The sequence below is a fragment of the Cervus canadensis genome, chromosome 7 (assembly GCF_019320065.1).
Source record: "Cervus canadensis isolate Bull #8, Minnesota chromosome 7, ASM1932006v1, whole genome shotgun sequence".
NCBI classification, from domain to species: domain Eukaryota; kingdom Metazoa; phylum Chordata; class Mammalia; order Artiodactyla; family Cervidae; genus Cervus; species Cervus canadensis.
In genome coordinates, this window is record NC_057392.1 from 66,558,643 (window position 1) to 66,585,197 (window position 26,555).

The 26,555-nt window shown below is 38.3% G+C and overlaps 1 protein-coding gene across 8 annotated transcripts in view; it reads right to left on the reverse strand.

Moving 5' to 3' along the window:
* NAALADL2 (N-acetylated alpha-linked acidic dipeptidase like 2) overlaps positions 1–26,555 on the reverse strand; it is a 1,484,447-nt gene that overhangs the window by 88,886 nt on the left and 1,369,006 nt on the right. For all 8 annotated transcript variants that reach the window (XM_043473697.1, XM_043473696.1, XM_043473703.1 and 5 more), the window contains one exon: positions 18,577–18,670. In XM_043473697.1, coding sequence (XP_043329632.1) covers positions 18,577–18,670 — 94 coding nt within the window. The remainder of the gene's footprint in view (positions 1–18,576; positions 18,671–26,555) is intronic.

A 26,555-nucleotide genomic window follows, 5' to 3' on the forward strand; every position in this document is an offset into this window, starting at 1 on the left:
ACCCTTCCAGACTTCAGACAATACTACAAAGCTACCATAATCAAAATAGTGGTGCAAGAACAGACATATGGATCAATGAAACAGAATAGAGAGCCCAGAAATAAACCCACACCCCTATGGTCAATTAATCTTTGACAAATGAGGGCAGGGGGATACAATAGGGAAAAGACGATCTCTTCAGAAAGTAGTGTTGGGAAAGTTGGATAGCCACATGTAAATCAATAAAGTTAAAACATACACTCTCACCATACACAAAAATAAACTCAAAATGATTGAACATAACACTCCTAGAAATTCCTAAGATTCCTAGAAGAGAACATAGGCAAAACATTGTCTGAGGTAAATCTTACCTAAATCTTACCAATGTTATTTTTTAGGTCAGTCCCCAAAGTAATAAAAATAAACAAATGGGACTTTATCAAAGTTACAAACTTTTGCACAGCAGGAAAACCATAAACAAAATGAAAAGAAATTCTACAGACAGATATTACTGTTTAGTTGCTAAGCCCTGTCTGACTCTTTTTTGACCCCATGGTTGTAGTCTGCCAGTCTCCTCTGTCCATAGGATTATCCAGGCAAGAACACTGAGGTGGGTTGCTGTTTCCTTCTCCAGCAGATTTTCCCAACCCAGGGATTGAACCCATAACTCCTGCATTAGGAGGGAGATTCTTTACCACTGAGCTGCAAGGGAAGCCTGCTGGGGTCCTTTAATGGACCGGAACCTGGTGGTAGGAAGTCGACAATAAGAAAGTAAAAGAGAGAAAGAGGCTGATAGTCCCTGGTTTACGCAGAGGACCAATAAAGCCCTTGACACAGGACTTGCATTGCTCATGAAGGCACCAGGCGCCCCCTCGAGGGGGTGAAGGCACAAAGTGCCTTCTGGAGAGGGTCTTAGAAGCCCAGGCAGGAAAGTGAGCATGACGGGTCTCCATGCTCCAGAGAAACAGCCAGAAAAAAAGAGAGAGAGAGAAAGAGAGAAACAGAAAAGACACGGGGACCTAAGCTCTGATGGAGCAAAGGTGCTTTAATGATTTTTCTATGAGTATATATAGGCTGTGGTACAAGAAACTTCTTTTGGGAATGATAGAGATCAGAAAACCAAATGTACAGCAACCGTTACCAAGGGAACAAGGGGTAAGGTTAGTCACAAGGTCAGGAGACAATCCATATCTCAAGAAAAGGGAGCAAGACTAAGCAATTTTGTCAAAAAGAGAATGTTTACTAAAGGAGACCCAAGCCTGCCTCACACAATGACCTCGTCCCTGGGAGCAGCGTGCTGTTCCGCTTGAAGAGGGACAAAGGGCTCATGAGAGACAGCACGTAGGAATCCTCCCATCAAACACTCCCTGACAGAAGCCCATCCTACAGACTATATTTGCAAATGATGAGACTGAAAAGGGTTTAATTTACAAGTATACAAACAGTTCATACAACTCAACAACAAAAGAAAAGAACTCAGCTGAAAATGGGCAGAAGACATAAATAGACATTTCTCGACACTGGCCACAGGACTGAAAAGGTCAGTTTTCATTCCAATCCCAAAGGGCAATGCCAAAGAATGTTCAAACTACCACACGATTGCTCTTGTTTCACATATTGGCAAGTTAATGCTCAAAATGCTTCCAGTTGGCTTCAGTAACAAGTGAACTGAGAACTTCCAGATGTTCAACCTGGATTTAGGAAAAGCAGAGAAACCAGAGATCAAATTGCAAACATCCATTGGATCATAGAGCTTCCCTGGTGGCTCAGCTAGTAAATAATCTGCCTGCAATGCAGAACATCTGGGTTCAATCTCTGGGTAGGGAAGATTCCCTGGAAAAGGGAGAATCCCCTGGAGAATTCCATAGACTGTATAGTCCAGGGGATCACAGAGGCAGACATGATTGAGCAGAGCAACTTTCACTTCACATTAGATCATAGAAAAAGCAAGGGAAATCCAGAAAAATATCTGATTCATTAACTATGCTAAAGCCTTTGACTATGAGGATTACAACAAACTGTGGAAAATTCTTCAAGAGATGTAAATATCAGACAATCTAATCTGCTCCCTGAGAAACCTGTATGCAGGTCATGAAGCAACAGTTAGAATCAGACATGGAACAACAGACTGTTTCAAAATTGGGAAAGGAGTATGTCAAGGCTGTATATTGTCACCTTGTTTATTTAATTTATATGCAGAGTACTTCATGTGAAATGTTGGACTGGATGAAGCACAAGCTGGAATCAAGATTGCCGGGAGAAATATCAATAACCTCAGATATGCAGATGACACCACCCTTATGGCAGAAAGTGAAGAAGAACTAAAGAGTTTCTTGATAAAAGTGAAAGAGGAGGGTGAAAACGCTGGTTTAAGACTCAACATTAAAAAACTAAGATCATGGAATCTGGTCCCATCACTTCATGGCAAATAGAAGGGGAAAATATAGAAGCAGAGACAGACTTTATTTTCTGGGCTCTAAAATCACAGTTCTCCCACTGTTGCAAAAGTTCTAGGGCCCACATCAGATTTCCCAAGCTGGGGATCCAGCTAAGGGACTGAGAACCCGCAGGAAATTTGACTTCAAAGGCCAGTGGGATTTTATTACAGAACTTCCATAGGACTGGGGAAATAGACTGTTGGAGGGCACAGACAAAACCTTGTGCATACAGGACCGAGGGAAAAGGAACAGTGATCCCACAAGAGACTGAGCCAGACTTGCTTGTGAGTGTCCAGGATTCTCCAGCTGAGGCATGGGTTGACAGTGGCCTGATGTGGGATCAGGGGCACTGAATACAACAGACCTGGCATAAGTCGTTTTGAAGGAGGTAACCATCATCTCTACCATAGTTTGGCCTCAGATCTAACTACAGGGAGGGAACACAGCCCCACCCATCAACATAAAATTGGATTAAGATTTGCTGAGTATGTCCCCACCCATCAGAGCAAGACCCAGATACACAGTTACAGAAAACTAACCAAACTGATCCCTTGGATCACAGCCTTGTATAACTCAGTGAAACTCTGAGCCATGTGGTGTAGGGTAAACCAAGGTGGATGGGTCATGGTGGAGAGTTCTGACAAAATGTAGTCCACTGGAGAAGGGAATGGCAAACCAGTTCAGTATCCTTGCCTTGGGAACCCCATGAACAGTATGAAAAGGCAAAAAGATATGACACTGAAAGATGAATTCCCCAGGTCGGTAGGTGCCCAGTATGCTACTGGAGAAGAGTGAGAAATAGCTCCAGAAAGAACGCAGAGGCTGAGCCAAAACAAAAACAACACTCAGCTGTGGATGTGATTGGTAATGGAAATAAACTCCAATGCTGTAAACAACAGTACTGCATAGGAACCTGGAATTTTAGGTCCATGAATCAAGGTAAATTGGAAGTGGTCAAACAAGAGATGGCAAGGTTGAACATCAACATTTTAGGAATCAGTAAACTAAAATGCACCAGAATGGGCAAATTTAATTCAGATTACTATATGTTTACTACTGTGGGCAAGAACTCCTTAAAAGAAATGGAATAGCCTTCATTGTCAACAAATGAGTCTGAAATTCTGTACATGGGTGCACTCTCAAAAATGACAGAATGATCTCTGTTCATTTCCAAGGAAAACCATTCAATATCACAGTAATCCAAGTCTATGCCTTAACCACTAATGCCAAAGAAGCTAAAGTTGAATGGTTCTATGAAGACCCACAAGACCTTCTAAAACTAACACCAAAAAAAGATGTTCTTTTCATCATAGGGGATAGAATGCAAAAGTAGGAAGTCAAGTGCTACCGGGAATAATAGGCAAGTTTGGCCTTGGACTATGAAAATAAAGCAAGCAAAGGCTAACAGATTTTTGCCAACAGGGTATGCTGGCCATAGCAAACACATTCTTTCAACAATACAAGAAAAGACTCTACACATGGACATCACCAGATGGCCAATACCAAAATCATATTGATAATATTCTTTGCAGCTGAAGATGGAGAAGTTCTGTACAGTCAGCAAAAATAAGACCAGAATCTGACTGTGGATCAGATCATGAACACATGATTGCAAAAATTAGACTTAAATTGAAGAAAGTAGGGAAAACCACTCAACCATCTAGGTATGACCTAAATCAAATCCCTTATGTGTATATATCCCTTATGAGAAATATATTCAAGGCATTAGATCTGATAGATAGAGTGTCTAAAGAACTATGGATGGAGGTTCTTAACACTGTGCAGCAGGGGGTGATCAATACCATCCCCAAGAAGAAGAAATGCAAAAAGGCAAAATGGTTGTCTGAGGAAGCCTTACAAATAGCTGAAAAAAAGAAGAGAAGTGAAAGGCAGAGGAGAAAAGGAAAAATATACCTGTTTGAAAGTAGAATTCCAAATAAACTGTTATGTCAGAAAGGAAAGAGAAGCTGAATATCTTCTTGATGAAAGTGAAACAGAAGAGTGAAAAAGCTGGCTTAAATCTCAACACTCAAAAGACTAAGATCATGGCATTTTGTCCCATCACTTCATGGAAAATAGATGAGGAGACAATGGAAGCAGTGAGAGACTTTATTTTCATGGTCTCCAAAATCATTGCAGATGGTGACTGCTGCCATGAAATTAAAAGACACTTGCTCCTTGGAAGAAAAGCTATGACAAACCTAGACAGCATGTTAAAAAGCAGAAATATTACTTTGCCAATAAATATCCATGCAGTCAAATCTATGGTTTTTCAAGTACTCATGTTTAGATGTGAGAGTTGGGCCATAAAGAAAGTTGACCACCAAAGAACTGGTGATTTTAAACTCTGGTGTTAGAGAAGACTCTGAGAGTCCCTTACAGCAGAGATCCAATTAGTCAATACTAAAGGAAATCAGTCCTGGATATTCATTGGAAAGACTGACACTGAATCTGAATCTCCAATACTTTGGCCACGTGATGTGAGGAACTGACTCATTTGAAAAGACCCTGATGCTGGGAAAGGCTGAAGGCAGGAGGAGAAGGGGATGACAGAGGATGAGATGGTTGGATGGCATCACCGACTCAATGGACATGAGTTTGGGCAAGCTCTGGAAGTTGTTGATGGACAGGGAAGCCTGACATGCTGCAGTCCATTGGGTCCCAAAAAGTCGGACATGACTAAGCAACTGAAATGAACTGAAAATCACTACAGATGTTGACTGCGGCCAAAAAATTAATAGATGCTTAGTTCTTAGAAGAAAAACTATGACAAACCTAGACATCATTTTAAATGCAGAGACATCACTTTGTAGACAAAGTTCCATCTAGTCAAAGCTAAGGTTTTTCCAGTAGTCATGTACTGATGTGAGAGTAGGACCATAAAGAATACTGAGGGTCAAAGAGTTGATGCTTTGGAACTGTGGTGCTGGAGAAGACTCTTGAGAGTCCCTTGGGCAGCAAGGAGATCAAGCCAGTCAATCCTAAAGGAAATCAACACTGAATATTCATTGGAAGGACTGATGCTAAAGCTGAAGCTCCAAAACTGATGCAAAGAGCCTACTCGTTGGGAAAGACCCTGAAGCTGGGAAAGATTGAGGGTAGGAGGAGAAGAGGGTGGTGGAGGATGAGATAGTTGGTTGACATCATTGACTCAATGGACATGAATTTGAGCAAACTCTGGGTGATAGGGAAGGACAGAGGAGCCTGGCATGATGCAGCCCATGCAGTTGCAAATAGTCGACACAACTATTTGAACAACTGAACAACAGCAACAACCAAAGTAATACAAATGGTCAAAAGTTAGATGATAAAGTGCTCAATATCATCAATTATGAAAGAAATGCAAATCAAGACTAAAATGAAGTATCACCTCACACTTGTCAGAATGGCCATGATTAAAAAGTGTACAAATCACAAGTGCTGGAGAGGATGTGGAGAAAAGGGGACCATGCTACACTGTGTGTGGAAACATAAATTGGTGCAGCCACTGTGGAAAACGGTTTGAAGGTTTCTCAGACAACTAAAAATAGAGTTGCCATATGATACAGCAATCCCACTCCTGGTCATATACCTAGACAAAAATAAAATTTATAAAGATATATGCACTCCTATCTTCATAGCAGCATTACTCACAACAGCCAAAACATGGAAACAACCGAAATGTCTGCTGACAGATGAATGGATGTTTCACATATGTAGAATGGGATACTACTCAGCCATAAAAAGACAAAATTATGCCATTCACAGCAATATGGATGGACCTAGTCAGAAAGAGAAACACATGTATCATATGATATCACTTATACGTGAAATCTAAAATATGACACAAATGAAAATAATTATGAAACAGAATCAGAATCACAAACATAGAGAATAGACTAGTGTTTGCCAGAGGAGTGAGGGGTAGAAGAGTGATGGATTGGGAGTCTGAGATTAACATATAGAACCTAATATACATAGAATGGATAAACAATAATGCTCTACTGTATAGTATAAGGAACATTACTGAATATACTGATAAACCATAATGGAAAATGATATGAAAACAACTGTATGTGTGTGTGTGTGTGTGTGTGTGTGTGTGTATAACTGAGTCACTGCTGCATAGCAGTAGTTAATACAACATTGTAAATCATCTATATTTCTATAAAAAATACAGAACTAGACAATCAACCTTTTTTTTTTCTTTCTACTTCTTAACTATTATTTTTTAAATTTATTTATTTTAATTGGAGGCTAGTTACAATATTGTGGTGGTTTTTGCCATACATTGACATGAATCAGCCATGGATGTATATGTGTCCCCCATCCTGAAGCCCCCACCTACCTCCCTTCCCACTCTGGGTTGTCCCAGAGCACTGGCTTTGAATTCCCTGCTTCATGCACTGAACTTGCACAGGTCATCTGTTTCACATATGGAATATATATGTTTCAATGCTATTCTCTCAAATCATCCCACCCTCACCTTCTCCCACACAGTCCACAAGTCTGTTCTTTATATTTGTGTCTCTTTTGCTGTCTTGAATATAGGGTTATTTTTAACTGTCTTTCTAAATTCCATATATATGCATTAATATACTGTACTGATGTTTCTCTTTCTGACTTACTTCACTCTGTATAATACAATCAACCATTAAAATTGACCCTTTTATATCTTTGCTCTTGGTGAAAAGCCAACCATTAGTAAGTTTTTACAGCATGGCAGAACATAATGATTTGTGATAAATACTGAAAAAAACCTTAATATAATATAAAATTTTTGAGACTACCTATTAAAAGTATCTTGATGTTATTCAAGAGGTAATTGAAATGTACTTCTAAATTTCAAATGAAAACAGTTTGCATTTTTTCCTCCATTTCTATGCAAAATACAAATATATTTTCACCAACTACTTATTGAGTCCTATTTTGTGTGCTGTTTTATAAGTACTGGTTCTGTAAGACATATAAAATTAAATATCTAGTTTAATAAATTCCTAACCTAGTTAGAAATAACCCAAAAACAGGGAATAAATAAATATGAAGTGAAATAAATGCTCTTAAAGATGAAGGAATACATCATTGTGTATAACAATATTCTAATTAGATCCCAGGGAAGAAGTGAAACTTGAGAGATCATGAAATTACACAGAAACTGATCTCTAATGGAACTTTTAAAAGTCTGGAATAGGTAGTTACCTATATTAAAGCAGTTGAGGTAGGGTGTTCCATCCAGAAATAACAATATTGATTAGTCTTCCCTCATTTCCCTCAGTCCTCATCCTTCTAGAGGATGAACCCACATCTAACTTAAACCCTTCCATTTTTCCAGGTTTGTGCAGAAAGGACAGGACTGGATATTATAATCAGTATTAATATTAAGTGAAGAGGAAGAAGGAAGAGCGAAGGAAGGAGGAATTACCAGCCAGTGGATATAGAGATGGATACTGAGATCTAGACAAGTCACTTCAGGAGAACCTAAAATATACTGGAGGAAGTAGACCCCTACTCCTCAGAGAGTCCCCTGCTTCTAGCCAACAATCACCCTATGCTCTTCTCCCCAGTCAGAAGGCAACACGGGGTAGTGGGAGGGCAGAGGCCTTGGAATCTGATGGACCTATATTCCAGTCCTAAATCTACCACATAGATGCATACACCCAAGTAAGACTCAAAACCCCTCCTAGGCAATTTCTTAATCTCTAAATTGGTCATAATACTCAGAGGAACCAGCAATCAAATTGCCATATCTGCTGGATCATCAAAAAAGCAAGAGAGTACCAGAAAAACATCTATTTCTGCCTTATTGACTATGCCAAAGTCTTCGATTGTGTGGATCACAATAAACTGTGGAAAATTCTGAAAGAGATGGGAATACCAGACCACCTGACCTGCCTCTTGAGAAACCTGTATGCAGGTCAGGAAGCAACAGTTAGAACTGCACATGGAACAACCTGGTTCCAAATAGGAAAAGGAGTATGTCAAGGCTGTATATTGTCACCTGCTGCTTTTTAACTTTATATCAGAGTACATCATGAGAAACGTGTGCTGGAGAAGCACAAGCTGGAATCAAGATTGCCGGGAGAAATATCAATAACCTCAGATATGCAGATGACACCACCCTTATGGCAGAAAGTGAAGAGGAACTAAAAAGCCTCTTGATGAAAGTGAAAGAGGAGAGTGAAAAAGTTGGCTTAAAGCTCAACATTCAGAAAACTAAGATCATGGCATCTGGTCCCATCACTTCATGGGAAATAGATGGGAAACAGTGGAAACAGTGTCAGTTTTATTTTGGGGGCTCCCAAAATCACTGCAGATGGTGATTGCAGCCTTGAAATTAAAAGATGCTTACTCCTTGGAAGGAAAGTTATGACCAACCTAGATAGCATATTAAAAAGCAGAGACATTACTTTGCCAACAAAGGTCCGTCCAGTCAAGGCTATAGTTTTTCCAGTGGTCATGTATGGATGTGAGAGCTGGACTGTGAAGAAAGCTGAGTGCTGAAAAATTGATGCTTTTGAACTGTGGTGTTGGAGAAGACTCTTGAGAGTCCCTTGGACTGCAAGGAGATCCAGCCAGAACATCCTAAAGGAGATCAGTCCTGGGTGTTCATTGGAAGGACTGATGGTGAAACTGAAACTCCAGTACTTTGGCCAGCTCATGCGAAGAGTTGACTCATTGGAAAAGACCCCGATTCTGGGAGGGATTGAGGGCAGGAGGAGAAGGGGATGACAGAGGATGAGATGGCTGGATGGCATCACCGACTCGATGGGCATGAGTTTGAGTAGACTCCGGGAGCTGGTGATGGACAGGGAGGCTTGGCGTGCTGCGATTCATGGGGTCGCAAAGACTGAGCGACTGAACTGAGCTCAGCTCAGCCCATGAGGTTAGAGTAAAGTTAAATGTCACAAAGAACGTAAGGCTCTTAGCACGTTACTTGGGTTTTAGGGAGTGACCCCTAAAGTGGCAAGGTGCTTCCCAGAAAATGTGTTCTTGGTATAGGATCCTAAAATACCTTCCAACAATAGATCAGACGCTTAAAGTTATTTAATACATGTCTTACCTACAAGGCCTCTCAGGCTTCTTGGTATGAACTATAACTACAGGGCTGACTACACCCCTTGAGCCTACAGATGTTCCAACCTGCCAGGGTCTGAGACCAGCACAAACAACCTCTTATCCTGTAGCACTTCATACCTTGATGAGTTTCTGCTGGGCAGAAACCCATGTGTATTATGTCTGTTCTGCAGTCACCTGAACAAATTTATAATTGTCTTGTTTTAAATAATAATTTTACTGCCTACTATTGTGGCCTCTCAAGTTTCATACTTCAAAAAGTTTTAGTTTATTTCCATCTTTTGGTTCTGCTTTGTGGCTGTACTTTTAAAAACCTACTCAATTTCATTTTGAATTAAGAATGAAATGTACTGGTCATATTCTAAAACTATATTTTTATATCAAACTAACATAGCCTTTTACTTTAATAGTATTTCACAGTATCTCTTCTTCTACAGATTGAGCTTATCATAATTTTAAAGGTGCTAATAATTGCACAATCACAGCTTAGATTTCACTGATTTATAGTGCTAAGAAAAAGTATGATTTATGTTCTGCATAACACAGCAGTTAAAGCAGAATAGATTATTTGGTGGGGGGGATGCATGCTACTTAACGTTGTCTTAAAAATATCTTGTGGCATCACTAAAGAGAAGAAAAGAAATTTCCAATATGATTTCAGCCAAGGGAAACAACAGTCCTTTATTATCTTACATTTTCTATTCTTCGTGCTGCCTTCTTTAGTATGAATCACAATGAATCATCTCAGCTGGTTATTTAAAGAAGTTAAACAAACAAAAATGCAGGTAGAGAAAGAAGTGTGAGAGCTAGTTCATTGCTGATACTCAATCTAACATTGATTTTACAGTGCATAAATAAAAGGATATTATTTTCAAAATGCAATATGCTAAGACAATGGATAATTATTTCTGAACTGAATACAGTAGAAATTCTTTTTGAAAAGATGCCAAAGTGGCAGGTTTAGAAGAATCATGTGGGCCACTTTTTAAAACAGAAGCAACACATTCTAAAGATTCAGTTCCGTTCAGTTCAGTCGCTCAGTCCTGTTCAACTCTTTGCTACCCCATGAACCGCAGCACGCCAGGCCTTCCTGTCCATCACCAACACCTGGAGTTTACCCAAACTCATGTCCATTGAGTCGGTGCTGCCATTCAACCATCTCATCCTCTGTCATTCCCTTCTCCTGCCCTCTAAAGATTATCTTGCATTCAAATATTATGCAAAAAATCCAGGTAGCCAAGGCAGATGGACATCTAGCAAGACTTTCCATATATTGCATTGAGTGGGTTCTCCCAACAGCGTCTGTCTGCCTAGCACAGAAATTGAACCAGAGGCTCTTTTTATGGCTCACAGATGTGGCCACTGCATTATGCTTGCAATTACATGTTCTGGTTATTGGTGGCTCTGGAAGAGTGAGCACAAGTTTTCTTGAATGAATTAAATTAATGTGTGGTTTATTTTTTATCACTCTTTTCCTGAGGCAGAAAGTTGGAGTTTTATATTTAATAACACATGTGAGTTTAATTATGCTTTGACTAAACCAAGAAACTAAAAAAGAAAAGGCTTTAATAAAAATTAATCAACATGAGGGCAGGGTACTTTATGCTCTATTACAAGCTATGATTAAAAGTATCTTTAAAAAAAGTGACTTTGTAAGTGTTGCCAGTGAAGCAACACTTAAAGCCTAATGGATTGTAGTGCTATCCTGTCACAGATACAAGGTTTTATCCTAAAACTACCCTTAGAAAACAAATTCACAATATTATTACAAGCTCATTATTGTGATGAGAGACTAGTAAAAATGATACTAAGTCATTAATATATTTCAGTCAATGTAGTGACACATGTGAAAAGAAACCTTCAAGCAGATTTGGATGAAGTATTCAGAGCAGGGAAGAAAATGATGATCACAAAAGAAAGCTGTATGAATAGCAAAAAATTGTGAGATGGGTAAAACTGAGCAAAGAAAGTATACCTTTGAGGAAAGCAAAGGAGACACCATATTTAGGATAATAATTAAGGAACATGAGTTCAAAGAGAAATGAGGAGAAAGAAAATCTAATTTCAGGAGACAAACACTGACATTTTAGAAACGATCAGATTTATTGCAGTCCCAGATGTCTCACATTCTTTTTTTGGATGAGGTGTGGCATATTAATAAATGAAATGCAATCTGTAATATAGTTATGTAATCAGAATCCATACAAAAATATAATGGAGATTGAAACTAAACACATTTTTTCCTAGGAATTTACACCCCCCAATGAATGACTAATCTCTTATCAATATTCTCTACCAATTTGGTTAAGCAATGTAAGACACTTCTCAGAGAATGTTTTTAAGTCCTTGTCACACCAAAAACTCAGCTCCAGAAATGCTAGTTCAGACCACTACTGATCTGGCTTGGTTCAGAATTCCCCTGGAAACATAATCTTTCCCTGGAAATATTTGGATTTTAGATGATCTGCTTCAGGTTTCTCAGGGAGAACACAGAACAAGGCATCTACCCTTTACTATCTATAGGCTGGTCCAGAGTTTGAATTGGTAGTCATTAAAACCAAGACTGGATATAGAGAGACTGAGGATGTGATCATGCAATTTATAAAGTGCACACTTATTTGCAAATTGGGAAATTTGTCTTACATTACTCAGAAAGGAACACACACACACACAAAAACACATTATACAGGTCCCAATCACTTGGGACTGTAGTAAAGAACCAGCGTAACAAGTGAAAATATGAAACTAAAAATATAAAAGAAATCATAGAGCTTGCCTCAGTGGCATCATCACGTTGAAATACTATCCCTCCTCCTAAAATGAAGTGATTGACGCTAATGAATTATCAAAGCTTATAAAGAAACAAACAAACAAAAAAGTCAGATCAAATCAACATTGTTAGTATTTCAAAAAGCAGCGGAAAAGCTGCCAACAACCATTTCACATTAAGTGAGACAATCAGAGGTGGCAACAAGCCACACAGTTCGAAATTGTGTTTCCTGTTGGGTCTGGCTGGCACTAAATGTGTACATAGCCAGATCAAATGAAAATGATTTTTACTTTATTTGGTCATTTGTAGTTTTTATAATCATGCTAAATAATTAACATCCAGAATTCTGGCAAAGAAAACAAAAAGCATCAGAATTACACAGTTGTTAATTCTTTTGAAGTGCTAATTTGCATTAAAAAAGTAAATAAAGTGAGAAACTATAAACTTAAAGTATCAGAATTATATAGTTGCTAATTATTTTGAAGCACTATTTTTGCATTAAAAGTGGATAAGTGGGAAACTGCAAACTTAGTAAGGTCATCAAGTGCTTACTCTTTAATTGGCTTCCAGGTTCAACGGTATGGTAAGTTTAACTTTACTTATTCCTTACACCCTTCTTTGCCCCCATAAACTAGTACCATTGGCTTGTGTGTGCATTTTTTGAACATACTTTTATTTGTCATAAATACATCCGATGCATGTCAGTTATCTTATCAGTCACTATTTATACTATATCCCCATGCACCAACCATGTTATAAATATTCATCCTCTATTATGTGCTTGGCATTGACCAAATATTAAGAGCCAAGGTCACTCAGTCAAAATGAGCTTTCAAGAACCATCTAATAAATCAACTCAAACAAATTATTCACTGGTAAATTATCCTTCTTTCTGGGGGTTGTGAGAAGGATAGAGAATGGTCTGCTGCTACCGTAAACTAGTGTAATAAATAAACAAGATGGCTGGTTGTCAAGGGGTAAAAATTACACCGTTGAAAATGCAATCAGGCTTCAGAGACCTTCATACTTAAACTCTGCAGTAAGGAGAAACAGTATTTTATAGTTCAGTCTTGAAGGTCATTTTTTTTTAACTGTAATTGAGAACTTAAGACTAATCACCATTAACTGCCATAGAAATATAAGAAAATATATCAACAATTAAAGCTTGTATCAAGTGATAAAACTATATGTTTCATTTAACATGGTATGGAAACCCTGTTTAGCTAGTGAAATCATCTAACATTGTAGCTAAAATTGAAACTGAAATGTTTACTTAGTTGTTGATAAGTATGTCCATTAGTCATGCATTAGAACATTAAAATATCCTATTTTAAAACTAAGGTTATAACCAAAGTAGTCAAAATAGAATAAGTAAACCAAATTGCCTACAATTTAGCAAACATTTAAATAATCTCTTACTATGATTCAAATAATTCAAATAGTTTTGAATCCTGATAACAAAAAAAATGTATAGCTTAAAGGTGACTACTCATATCCCTTTGATCAAATAGTTATAGCCAGGTCATGGTAAAGGAATAATTTTTGCCTATTTTGGGGGTTACATTTTGCTTTGTTTTGCTTTGTGTTTTTAGTATGGGTGTATCTCAAGTCTGGCCACATCTTTCTGAGTGAAAGTGACAGGGAGACCCAGGAGTTTCACATCAAAAGAAGCAAAACTCAAAAATAACCAATAACCAAAGAAGAGACAGTCCGATATAACAGCAAGAAGCCAAAATGCTCCTGGCTCATCCAACTGAGAGCCTGAGATTTTCAAGCGGGTCTTTTTCTAGACTTTGTCATGTCTGGCTTGCAGTGGAAATCACTGTAGAACGACTGGAGTTTCATCTTGTCCTGTTGTTTCCCTTGTACTGACATGCTTTTAGATATAGCTATCAAAGAAAGGATTAGTAACCTGGCCTATTCTCAGACTGTTTTCTTTACCTTTTTGCCTCAACTGAAACCCGGCTCTCCACTATTGACAATGCTCCCGTCACATCACCATTCAGCAGTAGCTCTCTTTTCTCCCAGGCCCTCTATACCACTAGCCATAGGAGAACAATATGAAGTGTCTTTATGTCCCGGCTCATTCTCTGAAGATTTTACCTCCTGGTTCAATCGCTGTTTCTTGTACAATTTACTCCTGTCTTAGCTCTTGATAATATCAATATCCACATAGACACAGTCTGGCCTCTTTTTCCATAGCTCTTTTCCCCTGTTGATCAGCTACCACCCTTCCATGGTCCTGCCTCAACCCTGACACTGTCATTACCAGTATCTGCACTCGTTTTATGATCAGATTTTCAACAATTCCAATTGCGGGTCTTTTCCGCGTACTTTTTCTAATTCTTTGGATTGACAATAAATTAGGTCTATCGATCCTCCGTTCTTTGTGCTCACTCTCATTGTATCCTTACTTTATTCCACACCCAGTTCAGGTATGTCGGTCCATCAGTATGAGCACTCCTTGTCAGACACTCTCACTCCCATTTGTCCTAACCTTATCTAGCTCATTTTCCCCCTCCCAGCAAAGCCCTCGCTCTGATTAAATCCAAATCTACCTGTTCTATGCCTGAATCCCCAGCTGAAGGCTGGGAAAAGTACACAATTATGCTGAATTATCTCACTTAAAGGCTTCCCTGATGACTCAGATGGTAAAGAAACTACCTGCACTGCAGGAGACCTGGGTTCGATCCCTGGGTTGGGAAGATCCCCTGGAGGCGGGCATGGCAACCTACTCCAGTATTCTTGCCTGGAGAATCCCATGAACAGAGGAACCTGGTGGGCTACAGTCCATGGAGTCACAAAGAGTCGGACACGACTGAGCGACTAAGCACAGCGCATAGCACATCTCACTTAAAACGTTTCTTCTGAATGCTTAATGGGGCTTCCCTGGTGGCTCAGATGGTAAAGCGTCTGCCCGCAGTGCGGACAACCCGGGTTCATTTCCTGGGTTGGGAAGATCCCCTGGAGAAGGAAATGGCAACCCACTCCAGTACTCTTGCCTGGAAAATTCCATGGACTGAGGAGCCTGGTAGGCTACAATCCATGGGGTCGCAAAGAGTCGGACACGACTGAGTGACTTCACTTTCACTTTCACTTAATGGTGCCCAAGACTAATCCCTCCTTCACTTTCCCAAGCAACTATTGTATTGTTTGTTACAATCGAAGAGGTTGACAAGAGTTCCCAGCACCACATTTACTTACCCCATATGATAATGCTCTGTGTTCCTTCACATTTTTATGGATGTTTATCACTAAGGCAACATTCTCCATCTTATGCTGCTTCTTCAATAAAAACATTCTAGCAATTCTCATTTCACTTTCTTCAAAAACTCAAAGAATTGAATTTTTTCAATTCTCCTTTCATCTTAATCAAATCCTCACTCTCCATCAGATCATTCTCATCAAAATAAAAACATGCTAACTGGTTTCAACTCCAAGCTTTCCATCTACCAGCACCAGTCCCCAATTTATCACTTCATTTTCTTTTGAAGCCATCTAATCAGACTATTTTGTATACCACTCTACTAAAATTGCTTTTGGTAAGATCACCAGTGACCTCCAAATTGCTCAATCTAGCTATCAGTACTTGGTCATCACTTTTCTTAACCTGTAGTAGTATTTGATGGAGTGGATCCCTCCTTCCTCTCTCAAAGCTTTTATTCCCTTGGCTTCAAGATATCACATTCACCCAGTTTGTCTCTTATCCTTTGTCTCCCTCTCAGTCTCTGTCTCAGATTCCCCTTCTGTTCCTAATTTCTAAATGTAGACATGCCCAGAAATCATAAGCCTTTTCTGTCCTCTGCTGCTGCTGCGCTGTGCTCCGTCCTGTCTGATTCTCTGTGACCCTATGGACTGTAGCCCGCCAGGCTCCTCTGACCATGGAATTCTCCAGGCAAGAATATTGGAGTTGGGTGCCGTGCCCTCCCCCAGGGGATCTTCCCAACCCAGGGCTCCAACTCTTGCACCTCCTGCATTGGCAGGTGGATTTTTCACCACTGCGCCACCTAGGAAGCCCTTTCTGTCCTCTATCTGCACTCGATTAGAAATCTCATCTGGCACACCTCTCACTTATATATTCCCAGACCTAATCTCTCCATTGTGCCCTGGATACAGGGCAGTTATGTTATGCTCTGTAACACTTAATGCAAATTTATTCCAAAGTGATTGATATTAGAGAACAATTTGAGCATAAAGCTAATTTAAAAATTGCTTTGACTTATGGCAGTTTTGTTCTACCATGTACATATGTTTCTTAGCAGTAGAAATTTTAATTTTGTTTTGTTTATTTATCTAGAGGCTGGGTTTTATGTTTTGGTTTTCTGGTCATATAACCATGCCAGGAATACCATGGATAGTCAATAAATATTTGTTAAATGAATGAATAAATGGGTTCAGGAGATCTTGTAAAGTCTGAGGGATATATGCAAACTGTTTTGTACAAGTGCAATTTTCTGAAGAAAGAAACAGTACTTTCCTGTATTTTAAAAGAGATTCCTAACTACCTGCCCACACACACACAAAGAAAAAAAAAACAGTCATTCTAAGAATGACTCATTAGGACTTTTTTCTGACCCTCAGAGGTAGACTACATTATTTAAAACACTCATATAGAAATAATAATGCTAAAATATTACTTACAGATTTTAAAAGTACACCCAAATGTTTAAAAAATAATAGAATTTGGATCTCAAAATGGCAGCATTGCTACTGTTTTTGGTTTTGCTGGCTTTGTTTAATTTTAAAAATATATCTTCATATCTTTATTACAAAGGTATTAAACATTTATTATAGATCTAAACTCAGAAAAGCAACCTGTAAATCATTTATAATTCTATCGCACAGTGTTACTATTTCACAGTATACTCCTTGAGGCTCATTTCTATGCATGAGAGTTATTCTTTATAGATGGACAAATCTTCTTGTAATACAAATAAGTCTCCTCCATTTGTTCTCTGCAAGTTTTAAGTATAATATGCAATACCAACTGAATTTTTTAAAGTATGAAAATGAGAACTAAGGAAAAAGCAAAACAGTCTACAGAACAAATAAAATAGATGGTTAAAAGAAATCCTTGCAAAGAATATATTATTCACAGAAGTTTTTAACCCTTTATTTATGCTTATGCTGTTCTTATTTTGTAAAATACCATATACTTGGTTACTCAGTCTCTACAAAATATTACAGAAATAGAAAATTTTAAACAGAGGACAAAGTGACTGCTACAGGTCGTCATACTGACAACAATAAAATGAAGCTTGACAAAATAGAAAAAAATAGACAAGCTTAAATATCCCCAGTGTAGAGCAATATGAGGCCATTTAGTATGGGAGTAAAAGGCCCTAAATAGCTCAATTGCTCCCAAGGTCACAGTTTTACAGCCAATATAATAGAAGTCATAAGAATCACTGAGGGGAAAAAATATTTTATTGTGGTACTCTCTGGATTAAGAACCAATCCAGGTAGTCAAAATTTTTAAAGCATTACAGCTTTAGATACTATAACTGTTTGGCTCTTTAGACTGACCCATTTTCCAAGAATGACTGCTTAAATACCATAGTGAAAATATTTGCTTTTATATTGAGAAACGCATGTTTACAAATGATATGGTAGTAAGATGTGTGGCTCAAAAAGAAGGAGGGTGCACTTTTAAATTATTTACAACACTGTCCTTTGTATTTGGGGAATGGAGATAAACTAAAAGTTTTGTTGAAAGGTTTATATATAGAAAAAGGGAAAATAAAGGTAATTATTAGGGTGATATTAAAAATTCTAGAAAGAGATATATTCAAACATGAAGCAACTGAAATAGAGACTACGGAAATAATTCCCTAGTTTCCTCCTTGTCAGCCTTAATCTATAATGAGCCAATACTTCAATCAAATGGACCCAGCCCATACCTCACAGAAACCAATCTCAAAACACAAACTTTCAACCAAGATTGTTTGAACTGACTGAATATTAGGCATGTGGTAGTTTAATCGCTAAGTCGTGTCCAACTCTTTCGACCCCATGAACTGTAGCCCAACAGGCTCCTCCGTCCATGAGATTTTCCAGGAAAGGATACTGCAGTGGGTTGCCATGCCCTTCTCCAGGGGATCTTCCCGACTCAGAGATCAAACCCAGGTCTCCTGCATTGCAGGCAGAATCTTTACCAACCTCATTCTTATTGACATGGCAGCCAACATTCTTCTAAGCCCTTCTCAAGGTTATCCTCTATATGTAGGAAAGTGCCACATTATTATACCTAGTGAAATAGTTGTTGACTTTATACCTGTTGAAAATTAGTTGAACATTTTCATTTCCTAAAATTACTATAATTCAAAGAAAAATTACCTTTAAGGCTGTTTTGAACTTCTAAAGCTATATCGAGAGCATTAAAGGGCAGAACTGGTTCGTTGGCAATTTGCAAAATCACTTCTCCTGAGAGCTGAAAGAAAAAGAAAAAAAAAAAAACACTAGAATTTAGCATTAAGGGTTTTTGTTTGTTTTTCATTATTTCATGCAATTTTATACTCTTTTCTAGAGCAAAAAAAAAAAGAGGGAAATTTATTTTTATAAAATTTCTTTTTTTTTAAACCTTTTTAAAAATTGTTGTCTTTCTGTAAAGAAAAATAAAGTCCTCAGTAGATTTTCCATGTCTCAGAATAGTGTAAGGAGATATAATATTTTCTTTCTTTTGGGCTAAAATATTAAGAAATAGTTTCCCTAGTTGAAGGAGTTGTTAAATGTAAACTTTAAAACAATTTCTTATAAAACAATTCAGAATGTCACATGATAAAACCATCAAGAGGAACAACTGCAAATCAATAGCTGGTTATAGGAGCGAGGAAAATTCTCAGACAAAATTAATGATCAGTTAAGTGCATGTAAGATATAATTTTTAAAATCCTTTTAAATCCACATACTTCATGCTTTACTATATTCGTAATCAGTTTTCCAAACTTTATCAAAACTAATACCATTTATATATCTCTGAGATCAACATTTAAATTAAATTATAAAAATATAAAAATTTAAATGACATTCTCTAAACTCACACCTGGAATTTTCACACATGCATATGTTTCTACCACTGCACTCCAAAACTGGGTCTGAAAACCAACATATGCAATACAGCTGAACTAGCATCTGCTTAATAGACTGAACAAGTCATATGCATTTTTATACATCTCTAAGGAACTTAGGGCTGGCGGCAAATGCCATTGTTACTCCCCACCCCCTCAAGTGATATTTAATATTTACCTGGGCTTAACAAATGTCCCTACATCTCTTTTAACCCTGAAGCTGGCACATAGGGAAATTTGACTGTGTTGATGTTATTAATGCACTATGAAATTTTGTTAATGAATGAAAACATTGTCTTGTGAAACTACACCGGGGAAATGAGCACACTAATTTGAGACAATAAAGAACATATAAAAGAAGCAACCTACAAGGAGAATGTGATGTTAAATATTCAAATCTACACATTTAACAAGGGTCAAATTCCATTTAATATTTAAAAGTTATATTTCCCAGTTGTTTGCACAATTTGTATCATAATGAAAGTACAGCTTGAGGAAATGTATTTCTTAGGAACAGGAAAGGAAAATACCTTTGAGATCCCTTTATTTCTTTGAGATATTTTTCTCCCAATGTAACAACCACTTCTCCCCTAATGTCTCAAGTATTGTGCAGCATTTTATCCTCAGTATATGATCACAAACATCCTAGGAAACTGCCTACTTTGACTATGCTGTTAGCTATTCAGGAAAAAAAGCATTATATACAATACGTTGATATGAATCCTGTTTCTACCCCACTCCACCCCTTAAAACCAATGTTTGGAAATAAATTATTTGTAAAAGGAATGTTTAAAGAAGATTAAGAGGCATTATGGTCTCTTTTCTCCAATTTGCATTGGAGGATAGAAACTATGGAACAGACATGTTTTGTTTACATTTTTGGAATCTGAAAACCACACATTACAGAAGATTAAAATAAAAGAATTGGAAGAGAGGAGAAAGGCAACTTCTTCTTGTGCTGCTGGAGAAAGCTGTTTTGTTTTGGGTCTTTTCAGTCATTTGGCAGCTAGAACAACTGGAATATAAACCAGCCACCTTGCTATGTCTCAAAAAGAAGCTGGCAACAAATACTGGGACTTCCAAGGCACCTGACCCACCATGGAATTCTTCAGGTAAACAGGCTTTATTTGCATCTTCAATCACATGAAGGAGATTTGTACACGCTGTGCCATGCAGTGAGCAGAGACAAACCATACCCTTTTTGTGGATTCTGGAACTCATTTTCATTCAGGCATGACAATGTAACTTTCCTTTACATTTAAATAAGGCTCCTTTCTTTTCAAAGTGCTTTATATACATTTTGTTATCTCATTTAATTATCTTGCCAAGCCTAGAGGCAGAATCAGTTCAGATCAGTTCAGTTGGTCAGTGTATCCAACTCTTTATGACGCTATGGACTGTAGCATGCCAGACTTCCCAGTCCATCACCAGCACCCGGAGCTTGCTCAAACTCATGTCCATCAAGTTAGTGATGCCATCTAACCATCTCATCCTCTGTCATCCCCTTCTCCTTATGCCTTCAATCTGTCCCAGCATCAGGGTCTTTTCAAATGAGTCAGTTCTTCACATCAGGTGGCCTAAATTATTGGAACTTCAGCTTCAGCATCAGGCCTTCCAATGAATATTCAGAACTGATATCATTTAGGATTGACTGGTCGATCTCCTTGCTGTCCAAGGGACTCTCAAGAGTCCTCTCCAACTCCACAGCTCAAAAGCACCAATACTTTGAGGCTGAACTTTCTTTTTGCTGCAATTCTCTAATCCATACATGACTACTGGAAAAACCATAGCTTTGAATATGTGGACTTTTGTTGGCAAAGTAATGTCTCTGCTTTTCAATATGCTGTCTAGGTTTATCTTAGCTGTTTTCTCCAAGGAGCAAGTGTCTTTTAATTTCATGGCTGCAGTCATCATCTGCAGTGATTTTGGGGGCCAAGAAAATAAAGTCTGTCACTGGTTCCAATTTTTCCCCATCTATTTGCCATGAAGTGATGGAACCAGATGCCATGATCTTGGTTTTTTTGAATGGTTAGTTTTAAGTCAGTTTTTTTCACTCTTCTCTTTCACTTTCATCAAGAGGCTCTTAAGTTCCTCTTAGTTTTCTGCCATGAGGGTGGCATAATTGTCATATCTGAGGTTATTGATATTTCTCCTGGCAATCTTGATTCCATCTTGTGCTTGATCCAATCCGGCATTTCACATGAAGTACTCTCGATATAAATTAAATAAACAAGGTGACAATATACAGCCTTGATATCCTCCTTTCCCAATTTTGAACTAGTCCATGGTTCCATGTCTAATTCTAACCATTGATTTCTGACCTGCATACAGATTTCTCAGGAGGCAGGTAAGGTTGTCTGTTCTGTATTCCCATTTCTTTAAGAATTTTCCACATTTTGTTGTGATCCACACAGTCAAAGGCTTGAGCATAGTCAATGAAGCAGAAGTAGATGTTTTTCTGGAATTCTCTTGCTATTTGCATGATCCAACAGATGTTGGCAATTTGATCTCTGGTTCCTCTGCCTTTTCTAAGTCCAGCTTGAATATCTGGAAGTTCTTGGTTCACATACTGTTGAAACTTAGCTTGGGAAATTTTGAGCATCACTTTGGTAGCATGTGCGATGAGTACAACTGTGCCATAGTTTGAACCTTCTTTGGCATTACTCTTCTTTGGGATTGGAATGAAAAGTGACCATTTCTAGTCCTGTAGCCACTGCTGAGTTTTCCAAATTTTCTCTCATATTGAGTGCAGCACTTTAACAGAATCATCTTTTAGGATTTGAAATAGCTCAACTGGAATTCCATCACCTCCACTAGCTTTGTTCCTAGTGATGCTTCCTAACGTCAACTTGATTCTGCACTCCAAGACGTCTGGCTCTAGGTGAGTGATCACACCATCATGGTTATATGGGTATATTTAAGATCTTTTTTTTTGCATAGTTCTGTGGATTCTTGCCACCTCTTCTTTATGTCTTCTGTTTCTGTTAGGTCCATACCATTCCTGTCCTTTATTATGCCCATCTTTGCATGAAAAGTTCCCTTGGTATCTCTAATTTTCTTGAAGAGCTCTCTAGTCTTTCCCATTCTATTGCTTTCCTCTATTTCTTTGCAACTGATCACTTAGGAAGTGTTTCTTATTGCTCCTAGCTATTCCTTGGAACTCTGCATTCAGATAGATATATTTTTCCTTTTCTCCTTTACCTTTCACTTCTCTTCTTTCCTCAGCTATTTGTCAGACCTTCTCAGATAGTGGAGGAATTAATCCTATATTGAAAACATTGAGTATAAGCCTTACTAGGTTTCAGTTAAGATAGTAACATAGGAGGTTCCTGAACTCCCCTCCTCCCACAGATACATTGAGTCTACAGCTATACATGAAACAATTCCCTATGGAAAAGTAAAATCCAGAAACTAGATGAAATGACCCTGGCACATTGGGGGAACAACAATAAAAAAACACATTGAAATGAACAACAAAGCCTAAGACATGCTCTTGCTATAAACTCCACCCCATCACAGTGATATACAACAGGAAAGGAACTCAGAAGTCTCAATTTCTCCATGAAGAGAGAAATGTTAAGACCCAACATCTAAAGGCTCAACTTTTAAGACTTCCAAGCAAGGGACAAAATATCAAGCCCTGAAAGACAAAAGGCTTCTGTCCACATAGCATACAACACTACAGCCAACAAAGAAATGGTACCTAACGGACTCAAGAGGACTCACTGCAGTTCCCCACCTCAGGCTCAGTACAGAGGAAAAATGCCCATCATCCAGCCTTTACCTGAAGAGGTCTTATTGAATACTTTAAAAGTTGCTGCCTTTGGGGTTAATATTTTGTCTAAAAATGACTGCTTATGAATAAAGTGACCCCCGTCATAGCAAGTAGAAAGAAGGATGTTCACATATTGGAACTGTCCTGCCAAATGATGTTTGCCCCTGTTGTGCTCTGTTAATCTGGAGTGGGGAAAGTAAGCTCTTGCTTGGTGCAACTATTTGTTTCAAATAAAAACATTTAGATCAAAAAAAAAAAAAAAAAAAAGTTGCTGCCTGCAGGTCACATCTCTAATTTAGCCCTAGGGACACAACTCAATCATCAGTGGAGAACAGGGAAGCCAATTGAAAGAGATACCCATCTGAATGCAGAGTTCCAGAGAATAGCAAGGAGAGATAAGAAAACCTTTTTAAGTGAACAGTGCAAGTAAATACAATACTATGAAGAAAAAAAAAACAAACAAACAATAGATTGGGAAAGACTAGAGATCTCTTCAAGAAAATTAGAGATATCAAGGGAACATTTCCTGCAATGATAGGCACAATAAAGGACAGAAAGAGCATGAACCTAACAGAAGCAAAAGATATTAAGAAAAGTTGGCAAGAATACACAGAAGAACTATACAAAAAAGATCTTAATGACCCAGATAACCACAATGATGTGATCACTCACCTGGAACCAGACATCCTAGCATGTGAAGTCAAGTGTGCTTGGGAATCATCACTACGAACAAAGCTAGAGGAAGTGACAAAATACCAACTGAGCAATTTCAAATCCTAAAAGATGATGCTGTGGAAGTGCTGCACTCAGTATGCCAGCAAATTTGGAAAACTCAGCAGTGACTACAGGACTAGAAAAGGTAAGTTTCCATTACAATCCCAAAGAAGGGTAATGCCAGAGAAGGTTCAAACCACTGCACCATTGCAATCATCTCACACTCTAGCAAGGTAGTGCTCGACATCCTTCTAGCTAGGCTTCAGAAGTACGTGAACCTAGAACTTCCAGATATGCAAGCTGGATTTAGAAAAGGCAGAGGAACCAGAGATCAAATTCCCAACATCCATCGGCTCAGACAAGAAGCAAGAAAACTCCAGAAAAAATATTTATTTCTGCTTCATTGACTACGCTAAAGCCTTTGACTGTGTAGATCACAGCAAACTGTGGAAAATTCTTAGAGATGGGAATACCAGACCACCATACCTGCCTCCTGTGAAATCTGTATGCAGGTCAAGAAGCAACAGTTAGAACCAGACATGAACAATGGACAGATTCAAAATTGGGAAAGGATTATTTTAAGGGCTGTATATTGTCACCCTGACTATTTAACTTATACGCAGAGTACATCATGCAAAATGCTGGACTGGATGATGCTCAAGCTGGAATCAAGATTGCTGGACAAATATCAACAACCACAGACATGCAGATGATACAACCTTTATGGCAGAAAGCAAAAAGGAAATTAAAGAGCCTCTTGAAGGAGGTGAAAGAGGAGTGTGAACAAGTTGGCTTAAGACTCAACATTCAAAAAACCAAGATCATGGCATCTGATCCCATCACTTCATGGCAACTAGATGGGGAAACAGTGGAAATAGTGGCTGACTTTATTTTCTTGGGCTCCAAAATCACTGTGGACTGTGACTACAGTCATGAAATTAAAAGACACTTGCTCCTTGGAAGAAAAACAATGATAAACCTAGACAGCATGTTTAAAAACAGAGTCATTTCTTTTCTGACAAAGGTCTGTATAGTCAAAGCTATGGCTTTTCCACTAGTCATGTATGGATGTGAGTCCTGGACAATAAAAAAGGCTGAACACTGAATTGTTGCCTTTGAACTGTGGTGTTGGAGAAGACTTGAGAGTCCCTTGGACTGCAAGGATATCAAACCTGTCAATGCCAAAGGAGATTAACCCTGAATATTCACTGGAAGGACTTACACTGAAACTGAAGCTCCAATACTTTGCCACCTTATGCAAAGAACTGACTCATTGGAAAAGACACTGATACTGGGAAAGATTGAGGGCAGGAGGAAAGGGGACCACAGGAGATGAGATAATTGGATGGCATCACCGACTCAATGGACATGAGTTTGAGCAAAGTCTGGAGATGGTGAAGGACAGGGAAGCCTGGCAAGCTGCAGTCCATGGAGTCACAAAGAATTTGACATGACTGAGTGACTGAACAACAACAATAGATTGCATCTCAGCATCCTCCCTGTAGTCCTCCCAAACCACTGAGACCTCTCTAGAAGCAGCTTCTGGACACACATCTGGCACCATGGCTTTTGCAACTGCCACTCAGGGGACACACCCCTCAATTATTTAGCTGTTACCAGCTGGACTTGCATTTATAGGTCTCACAGGACTGGAACAAATAGAGAAACACTCTTAACTGTGCTCAGCACAGAAGAAGACTGAAATGCCCATCGCTTAGTTTTTCCCTGGAAGAGGTTTATTTGCAAAATCTTCAGTCTGAGAGTCTGACTTCTAATTAGCCTGCATCTAGGTGTTGACTGAGATCTTCCCCTCTGGGACACTAACAAGTATTAGCATATCCTCAACTACTGGAAGTCACTTTAAGAAGAAAAGGAAAGAAAAAAAGCAAGAAGCTTGGACAATCACAAAGGTTGAGATACAACCAAGACATAAAGCTGGGCTAGATGATAAGTTTTATGTCCTACATGAGACCATTCCTTAAGAATAAGAGTGGCTGTTTTATCTGATGCACAGAAACCAATAGAGTCAAAGAAAATGAAGAAACAAAAAAAGAAGTTCCAAAAAAAGAACAAGATAAAACTTTATTTACAGACTTTAAGGAAATGAAGATAAGTGATTTGCTTGAGAAGCATTCAAAGTAATACCATAAATTTCCTCACCAAAGTCAGGAGAACAGTACATTAACATAATGATAATTTCAATAAAGAGAGAGAAAATATAAGGAAATCCAAACAGTAATCACAGAACTGAAGAATACAATAACTGAACAGAAAAACTCAGTAGAGGGTTCAGCAGAAAACTAGATGAAGAGGAGCAAAGAATCAATGAACTTGGAGACAGAACAGTGGAATCCATCCAATTAGAGGACCAAAAAGGAAAACAAAAATAATGAAAAAGAGTTAAAAATAGTTTAAGGACATATGGGATACCACCAAACACATTAATATTTGCATTATATAAGTCCTGAAGAAGAATAAAGTGAGAAAGGGTGATTCAAAGAAATAATGGCTATACCTGAAAGTAACACAATATTATAAATCAACTATACTCCAACTAAACAAACAAAAAACAAATAGAAATAGAATTAGATCACTTTAAAAAAAAAAGAAAGAAAAGGTAAAAGAAAAAAAAATATGAAAGAGAAAAAGGAAAAAGAAAGAAAAGAGAAAGAGAAAAGTTCCCTCTCCTGGGGAAGGAAACAGACATCTAGATCTACAAATCCTAGGTAGTTCCAAGTGAGATGAATCCAAATAGACCT